We start from the raw sequence: 9,681 nt of genomic DNA, 5'->3' as shown, positions 1-9,681 counted from the left end.
GAGTTTGATTTCTTTCTTTTTTAAGTAGCGGCCCAACCAGGCCTAGGAAAATCTGGAACTTATATTTCGGTAAATACAAAGGTCCATTAAAAATTAGGCGGAATAAAATCGACAACTTCAAAGCCCAACTTCTCTCACGTCCAACCGTAACTATTAAAGGCCCAGCTTTTGTCACGTGCGATTATATCCACACGTGGGCATCCCTCTCTATATTTAGGCCTCCCTTTCATCTTCCCCATTTCCCACTCGCTCTCGAAATCAAAAACCCTCGCCAATCCATTCCTTGGATTAAACAAAGAGAGATGACCGCTGAGATACTCCCCAACCAGAACGGCTCCGTCGTTTACAACGGAGATCTGAATAAGTCTAACTCTAACCCTAACCCCATCTCTAACCCTTTCGTCGCCTCCAAGAAGTCCCGCGAGAGCGAACGACGTCGTAGAAGGCGCAAGCAGAAGAAGAATAAGAGTAAGAATACCTCCCACCAAGAAAATGACGCCGCAGACGGTCCCGTTTCCGAAGCCGGTGACAGCGACGCTGCCGAAGATGGAAAGAAGAATTCCGATCAGCAGCAGGTATCCAACTGTTCCCCCCTTTCTTTTTTGTGTTGAGATTTCTATGTTTTTAGTGAATATCGATTGTTTCGTCTGGTTTTTGCATGTCTTTGTGCATAATACAAGTTCTATAGTGACTTAAGAATTTTCGATTTTCTTTAGATGGAATAGAATTGAGTTTTTATTTTTGGGTTTAACTGTAGTTTGAAAATTTTCTTATGGCTATTTTGTTATTATTGTTTTCTTAAATTCAGCATATTTCACTCTAATCTTACATAATGTAAATTGCATTTGTTTATAAGTAAACTAAGCATTTTCTTTTGTTTGACACTGTAGGTAATGGAAGAAGTTCAGGTAGAGTACGTTCCTGAAAAAGCTGAGTTAGATGATGGCATTGATGAGGAATTTAGGAAGGTTTTTGAAAAATTCAGCTTCTGGGAAGCTGCTGGTTCTGAGGTAAAATGAAATTCAGTTTTATATGATCAATTAATTTTCGAATTTCCTTGTTATTCTCTAAAGAAACTTGTAATTCTATTTTTACAGGAGACTGACAAGAAGGACGAGTCTACTCAAGATGCTGATGCAAAGAAGGGGGCTGATTCTGATTCAGGAGAGGAGGAGCAGGATAATCCACAGAAAGAGAAAGGTGGCCTATCAAATAAGAAGAAGAAGGTTTTTGGTTTCTCCTTGTATTTTCTGAGATTATTTGTGTTATTATATGTAGTTCATTTTGATGAGACTGAAACTGAAAATACTTGTTTTGATATTGTTGACAGCTGCAAAGGCGGATGAAAATTGCTGAGTTAAAACAGATTTGCTCAAGGCCTGATGTTGTAGAAGTATGTTTTCTCTTACTGTTTATTTGATGTTTGCTTCTTTTCTTGTTCCTCTCTTGTTTATTTTTAAACCAGTGTTAAAACAAATTTATATTCCAATGTTGAATCAGAGCACATTTGCTATGAATTTTTTATTTTTATTTTTTGAAATGAAGTTTTTTTTTTTCATGGCTATTAAGGGATCTTATTTTTCTAATCTTTTGTTATGAATTTTGTCATGCAATACTGTTGGAATACTGCGACTCAAATGGAGAATAATGTTCACTTCTGTTTTTATAACTCAATAGCTCATGATAGATATGATTATTTTGTCAGGTTTGGGATGCAACTGCTGCTGATCCCAAGTTGCTGGTGTTTTTGAAGGCATATCGAAACACTGTTCCTGTGCCAAGGCACTGGTCTCAGAAAAGGAAATATTTGCAGGTTAGTAATTCTTGCATCCATGACGATTAATATGGGTCAAATATGTGTTCATGGTTCATAGGCATAATCTTTAGTGAGTGATCTAGGAAGACGGTGAGGGAAGATCAAGTCGATAAGGCTTCTCTTATATGCATATATGTGCTTCTTGCAGGGGAACAGCTGAGACAACCCTGGAGCCTGGACTTATAGGTGTTTTGCAGAAAGGACTCTTGATTGATTTCTCTTATATTATGACTGCTTTTTGGGTTGGGATATAGTTATTTAATAAGGTCTTCTGGTAGTAGCATAACTTGCATGCTAGATGGTGGGGGGGGGTATTTGTTCATTGTTAAGGTGCTAATTAATCTGTTTTGGATTTACAGATGCCTTTCCATTTGTGCTAAATGCTCGGGCTAGATCCTTCTAAGATTTATTTATTTTAAGTGATCTGAGTTGGATACAGAAGCTTCCTAGCTGTTATTGTTAATAATTGTTATTATTTGGGTTTGTTAACTTCTGTAACTCATCACCTTGTGGATCCTCTGTAGGGGAAGCGCGGTATTGAGAAGCAACCTTTTCAGCTTCCTGACTTCATTGCTGCAACAGGGATTGAAAAAATTAGACAGGTAAATTTAATTCATTATAATAGCAATTGTGTAATGTCTTGGGAGTTAATGTCAGGAAAATCTATCTATTGCTATAAAGTAATAAATCGTTTTGAATGGATAATGACCTTTTTTCTTTAACTGAATGATTCACTCTTGTTCTCAACTTGTCTCTTCTACTTCTCTTTTTCTCATTTAGGCTTACATTGAAAAAGAGGACAGTAAGAAGTTGAAGCAAAAGCAACGTGAGCGAATGCAGCCAAAGATGGGGAAAATGGATATCGACTATCAGGTTTCTTGGTTCATTGATTCTTTCTTTTATTTTTGGAGGTTTGAATTTTGTTTCAATCCATTTTAAGCTGTCATGAAAGGTTACTTCTAATCCTGTCATTCCTTTCTGAAATTATATTGTTTTGCTCTTGTACTAATGATGTTCTGGCTTATGTTTTTAGGTTCTTCATGATGCATTCTTTAAATATCAGACAAAGCCAAAGCTGACAACTCATGGAGATCTCTATTATGAAGGGAAGGAATTTGAGGTACTCTCATGCTATTTCTACATCGATATTAGGTTTTATCTTATATTTCCTCAACATAAAGAATGTGTACATTCCAATTAACTTTAGATTGATATGCCATTGTACAACACGAGGCTGTACGCTGAATTCTTAAGATTATAGGGGCATTATAGAATAACAGTATACTTCAAATTTTGCTGATGATAGGATCTTACACTGGACCCTAAGGATACAGTCTAAGCTTAATTTAAACCAAGAAATTTTGTTTCATAAAACCTTTGGGTTACATAAACTGGACTTCACAGTGAACTTGTCTTGACATTTTTGTGGAATAAATGCTCGAGAGAATACACATCATTATTTTTATGTAGTCTTCCGTTGCTATTCCAGTCTTGTGTGTAAATTCAATGGTCATCTACTTGACACAGTAGCTTGTTGTTTTGCTGAAACAATCAACCTTTAGATGTATTACGAGTTGCAACTGGCTATTGTGATATACCTGAATGAAATGATTTTGATACTTTTGTAATTAATCTTGAATGATTCGTGTCTAATGATTAATGTCTAATGATTAATGTCTTTCAGTTTTTTTTTCTGTTGTCTTAGATTAATATTGTTTGTTTGGAATACAGGTAAAGTTGAGGGAGATGAAGCCAGGCTCTTTATCACATGAGTTAAAAGAAGCTCTTGGTATGCCAGAGGGTGCTCCACCCCCATGGCTTATCAATATGCAGGTTAGTTTGGTTAATGTCAGTTTATTTGTTCATCTGGTGTCTGAATATTATTGGTGTTATTGAACGGAAATTTTTGCTTTCAGAGGTATGGTCCTCCGCCATCATACCCACACTTGAAAATACCAGGGCTAAATGCACCTATTCCTCCTGGAGCAAGCTTTGGTTATCACCCTGGTGGTTGGGGCAAACCTCCAGTAGATGAGGTAAGCCCCTTTGAAAATTTCTGTGTTCTGTGTGTTCTATTAAGCTTGAAAGCTATCTTTAGATGAGGTATGCTGTTTAATATATCTCTTTATTTGACTTCCTTGCTTTTTCCAACTTATTGTCAATAGTATGGACGGCCTTTGTATGGAGATGTATTTGGAGTTCATCAGCAAGAACAACCTAACTATGAGGTACTTCCAAGGTTTTAATGCAGTTTTTTATTTTTTTATTTTGGATATTCTATTTTATAGCTTGACTAATATGCTTACTCTTAGGCTTTTAGCTTGTGTTATGTTCCATCATTGGTATTAGTCTCGTGCGATTAAATTTTACTGAAATGGGGTAAAAATAACTATTAAGGGAGAAGTAGCATCTTAACATTAAACTTGATCCACATAAGTACCCTCACCATTAATTTCTCGCTCTAGGAGTTGAGCCACTTCAAAAGATTGTTATATTGCATTCTACATGGCAATCTCTAAATTTTTGTCAAATTCTTTGAAGCAAATAGACTTTGCTGGTAATATTCCACTAGGAACATTTTTCAAAACCTTTCTTGGTGTGGGTTGTGTACTCGCCATTTGTGTTAAAATGAAGAGTAGTATTGATAGCTTCAAATTTTTTGGATTGAACTTTTATTTCTTGAGCCTATGATTTAATTTTGCACTTTTTTATTCCTTTGTATCTGATGATAAAATCCAGGAGGAGCCTGTTGATAAGTCTAAGCATTGGGGTGATTTGGAGGAAGAGGAGGAGGAGGAAGAAGAAGAAGAGGAAGAGGAAGAGGAAGAGCAGATTGAAGAAGAGGAGTTGGAGGATGGAATCCAATCTGTCGATAGCCTTTCAAGGTAATAACATTCTACCATATCTTTCTGTTTAGGATTGTAATATGTTTTACTGCCAAAATAATCAGGCTGGGTGCTTTATCAGTTTGGTTTTTACTGATTAATAGCTGTGATTGTTCTATGTTAGTGGATTATTAACTATTTTATTGATGACTAATTTTTCCCTTTTGACTTCAGTACCCCCACTGGAGTTGTATTAACTATTTTATTGATGACTAATTTTTTCCTTTTTGACTTCAGTACCCCCACTGGAGTTGAGACACCTGATGTTATTGACCTTCGTAAACAGCAGAGAAAGGAGCCTGAGAGGCCTCTTTACCAAGTGAGTATTGTATTTGAAACTTTGCTGTCTGCAATTGTTATTCATATCTCCTGTATATTATTCAATTGATTTTCTTCACATTGCTTCGTGTTTGAAGGTGCTTGAAGAAAAAGAAGAGAGGATTGCTCCTGGGACTTTACTTGGCACAACTCACACGTAAGAATCTGATTTGGTGTTTTTTATTTGTTCCCATAGCTTCAAATCTTTGACTGATATCATGAAACTTGTTTTTTTCTGTACAGATATGTGGTTAACACTGGCACCCAAGACAAGTCAGCAGCCAAAAGGGTAAGAGAAATTCCTATTTTTTGATTTTGTAGTTCTTTTCGGACTAAAGTTGTGCTTAGACTTGGAATAATATCCCGGTTTGCTACTTTAGGCCGTCTCTTTTGAAAAACTTTTGGGCCATTTGCAATTTTTCCTGCTATAATAACGCTTGGCATTTGCTAGAGTTTCATCACCAGACATAGAGATAAAGTAGCAGCAGTTAGGGATTTTTTAACTCCCAATCATTTGGGTTGATGGAATGTTACTCAATGCCCAAATCAGATGTGTTTTTAGCCTGAAGTTGTTGAAAATAGTTTGGCATTTAATTGTAAAATCTCATTTTGCAGGTTGATCTTCTGAAGGGTCAAAAATCTGACAGGGTGGAAGTCAGTTTACAGCCAGAGGAGTTGGAAGTTATGGACAATGTGTTGCCTGCAAAGTAAGTGGGAGTCTTGAAATTTTACCATCTAAGTATATGTTGTCCCCAAAGTTTTTTTTTGGGGTACAACCCAAAGTTCAATCTAGTTCACTCACTTCGGTTGATTTTGCAGGTATGAAGAAGCTAGGGAAGAGGAGAAGCTACGCAGTCAGCGAGAGGACTTTAGTGATATGGTGGCTGAGGTAAGCCTTAGTGGAGTCTTTTTGATGAAATATGGGGCGTCTCCAAATTCATCCATCATCATCATAATAATAACAATAACAAAATTTTGTCTGCTTCAAATATGATATTATCTAAGAAATAGCTTATGTGATTTTTGGCCAAAACCCACTACTGATTCCTTGGCAAGTATAAGCAATTAAAGTATGGTGTTCAACCTGTGCAGCCTTCTCAGTCATTTAGATCTCTTAATATGTCTTTATGTTTGACTATGTTGGATTAATTAAAGCCTACTTGAACTTCCAGTCTGTTTGTAAAACATTTGATGTGCTTGCTACTGATTTTCTGATTTTGTTATTTGATTTAGCAATGGAAGATATATATATTTATGTATGTATGTTTCTTGAAAACACTAGATATTTTGGAGTTGATTTGGGTCAAATATTGATTTAACTTGGGATAATGGGATGCAATGGATAATATATGGTTGGGCTTGTATGATGTTATGCCTCGAAGAATTGTTAATTACATGTAATTACTGCAGAATGAGAAGAAAAGGAAGCGAAAGATGCAGGAGAAAGAGGGAAAATCGAAGAAAAAGGGTTTCAAATTTTGAGCACGCAAGATTCTGTTGGTGTCAACATGAAGAAGCAGCTGACTTACCATTTTCCATGGAGAATGAGGTCCTTTTTAACGTTTGTGCTAGATGTGTTGTACTTGATCCGATTTCCCGTATTAACTTGTATGCTGTATAACTAATATATAAAGATATATGCCAATCTGTCATGATGATACATATGATTTCCCCTGGCACTGCTTCCTACGCTTTTTGACGACTGGGAGTTTTGCCGACCGATTGTCCTATGTTATATAACTCGTCGAAGCCTCAAAAGGTGTTGGGTTGCATTTGTATCTGTAGAATGAGTGCCTAGTACTGTTATTTTCCCATTGATTCGACATACTCGTTACAATAGAGGTGGAAATTAGTTATAATCGCAACGTGTTAGCTCAATCATCAATAAATCCATCGATTGGTTGAAAATAAAATGTAAATTGCTTGCCTTCCTGTGGGATGAGGTGTGTTGAGAATCTCTGCATGCTAATTGGCAATGTGATGAGTAGTAATAACGAAAAGCGGAGAGCCCATTCTTTTTCCTCACGTCTTTAATCTACTTTTTAGAAAATCGATGAATCAACTCCAGTCTGTGAAGGAAGAGATCAAGTCAGGATTTGGTTTTTTTTTTGAAGTCCTGTTAGACATGAAAATCAACCTTTGCCCATGCCCAAAAGTAGCTTTGATTTCATTTGATTATAGAAGTGGATCCTAATTATCATCTATCTCTAACAACCAATTTGCCTATATTAGACTTCCATATTTTATTTTTCACCCTCTTCGCCGTTAAGGAACCTGATTCGGATTAGGAAGTGGGGACTTTTAAGACTCTGTCAGGTCATGGAATTATGTACCAAACTATTGGAATATACTATTAAAGAGTAAACTATTAAAAAAGTTATTTTTATTTATCTTAGGTTATATTTTAGTTACTTATGTTTGAAATGTTATGTTTAAGTCATTGAATTGTTAATTTTCATTCACTGTATAACGGTAAGCTGATGTTGATATGACATTAAATAATCATTTCAAGCTAAAAATTTAGGTTAATTTATACAATCGATCTCCATATTTATTCGTTTTGAGTAATTTAATTTTTTTTATGTTCTTTTAACTTTTTTTTCATTCTCTTTTGTTTCTCTTTGTTTTCCTCCTTTTTTTATTTTTTTAACATAATTTTTTTATGTTTTTCATTCGTTAAAACTAGTCCCTATACTTTATTTTTTAAACAATTTAATTTTTTCGAGTGAGGCGAGCTTGTGAACTAGTTTTGATAGATGGAAAACATAGAAACACCACGTTAAAATAAATGAAGAAGGGAAGAAAACAGAGAGAAGCAAAAGAGAATGAAAAAAAAGAAAAAAGAAAAGTTAATAGAAAATAAAAGAAAAAATAAATTGCTCAAAATGAAAAAAATATAAGGATCAATTGTAGAACTTAACCTAAAATTTTTGTTTGAAATGATTTAAATTATTATGTCAGCTTACTGTTACACCGTTAATGATAATTAACGGCTTAGTGACTAAAATGTTACAACATGGTAACGTAAATGACTAAAACGTAACACTTAAAATAGATATGATTAAATGTAACTTGAAGTAAATAAAAGCGGCTGTTTTAATAGTTTACCCATTATTAAATAGGTTGGAAAAAATCGAGGGTAGTCTCATGTCATTTTGGGTTTGATTGTTTCGATTTAATCTTTACCGATGGGTTTGGCTTAGCTATTGGTATGAATAAACAGGAAAAAAAATGAGGTAGGAATGGCTGGGAGTAGAGGTGATCATGGGCGGGGCCGGGTCGGATTTGGGCTAGGCCCAGTAAAAATTTTGGCCCGCGTCCTAGGCCCGACCCAAAATATGGGCCTGAAATTTTGTCCAAGCCTTGCCCGGGAAAAAACTCCTAAGCCCAAGCTCGGCCTGTTTTTTTTTTAGTAAACACCAAAATTGTATAAAAAACCTGCAAAATATAATCAACCAACCAGAATATCCATACATTAACCAATCAATATATTTAATTTTATAACAAAATATAAATTGTAAGCTAAATTAAATGTTCAACAATTATAAAAGGAAGTATCCTAAAAAGTAACCGAAGAAACATCATCCTCATCGTCCTTTTTGCAACCAATTTATTATATTCGAAAATGTATTTTAAAAATAAAAAAATAAAAAAGTATTTTAAAAATACTTTAAAATAAAAAATATATATTTATTATATAAATACTAAATGCCTAATGGGAAATGGAGTTTAAAAATAAATATATATATTTATTATATATTTGGACCGGGCCAGGCCGGGCCCGGGCTAAAAAAGTTTTGCTCGAGGCTCAACCTATTTTTTAAACGGGCCTCGCTTTTTTGTTCAAACTATATTTTAGGCCTATATTTTTACCCGAACCCTCCCATATTTCGGGCGAGCACATGATCACCTCTAGCCGGGAGGGAAAACTCGGGGGCCCTCGTTGCTTTGATTGGTAATAGGGCGGCAGGGCAGATGGGCGCCGCCAAAGCCTACCTTGACCTATTGAGTCTCCCCAAGTTTTATAGGCTATTCTACACTACACTAACTTGAGCGTGTAAATTTCTTTTTATTTAGCCAACAGTAAAGCCTTGACAAACGCCTTCCCTTTTCTAATTTATGTATAAAGATGCCTTACTTCTTCGTTACGCTCTCGCATATTTACCATCTCCATCATCTATAATCACTGAATTAAGTAGCTGTTTGGATTTTGCCTGAATGGGTTGTTGATTTGAAAGGATATGCTACAACATTAACACCCCAATTTCAAATCGAGAAAACTTGGAGAATTTGTCTTGGTATACACCTTTTAAGGGATAACAAATTTCTTATCACCTGTTGAACTTGTCATTATTTGTTTCACTTCTTTAAGATGCCTATGAAAACAAGAGATTCAAACTTTTAATCATCAAAAGTGTTGCCTAAATTTGCCGATGTGTAAATAACTTAAACCTTTAATTCATGTAGGCAATTTTGCAATAGTTATGGTACTAATTAATGCTGTTTAAATTTGGATCGCAGATTGGATTGAGAACTAACGGGGTATTAGTTTAGGGAGTCGTTATGAATTGATTAGATTGAAAATTGGTATGGACCAATTGAATTAATTAAAAAATTAATTCAACCAATGGTTGAATCATGTTTTTTTATTTTTCATTTTTA

At 35.1% G+C, this 9,681-nt stretch overlaps 1 protein-coding gene across 1 annotated transcript; it reads left to right on the top strand.

The window, feature by feature from the left end:
- Window positions 1-230: 230 nt before the first annotated feature.
- On the top strand, window positions 231-6,791 carry LOC107901670 (splicing factor 3B subunit 2). The gene is made up of 18 exons (XM_016827758.2): window positions 231-575; window positions 891-1,010; window positions 1,098-1,226; window positions 1,331-1,393; window positions 1,706-1,813; window positions 2,341-2,418; window positions 2,597-2,689; window positions 2,850-2,936; window positions 3,548-3,649; window positions 3,733-3,852; window positions 3,982-4,044; window positions 4,556-4,701; window positions 4,939-5,020; window positions 5,118-5,176; window positions 5,263-5,308; window positions 5,635-5,726; window positions 5,839-5,908; window positions 6,430-6,791. Exons 1-18 carry the CDS (start codon window positions 303-305, stop codon window positions 6,499-6,501), a joined length of 1,803 nt encoding a protein of 600 aa, XP_016683247.1. The 5' UTR covers window positions 231-302; the 3' UTR covers window positions 6,502-6,791.
- The last annotated feature ends 2,890 nt before the right edge of the window (window positions 6,792-9,681 follow it).

The sequence above is a fragment of the Gossypium hirsutum genome, chromosome D06, assembly GCF_007990345.1.
Source record: "Gossypium hirsutum isolate 1008001.06 chromosome D06, Gossypium_hirsutum_v2.1, whole genome shotgun sequence".
In the NCBI taxonomy this organism is placed as follows: domain Eukaryota; kingdom Viridiplantae; phylum Streptophyta; class Magnoliopsida; order Malvales; family Malvaceae; genus Gossypium; species Gossypium hirsutum.
Note: the sequence above shows the minus strand (reverse complement) of the source record. Positions and strands in the feature narration are given on the sequence as shown.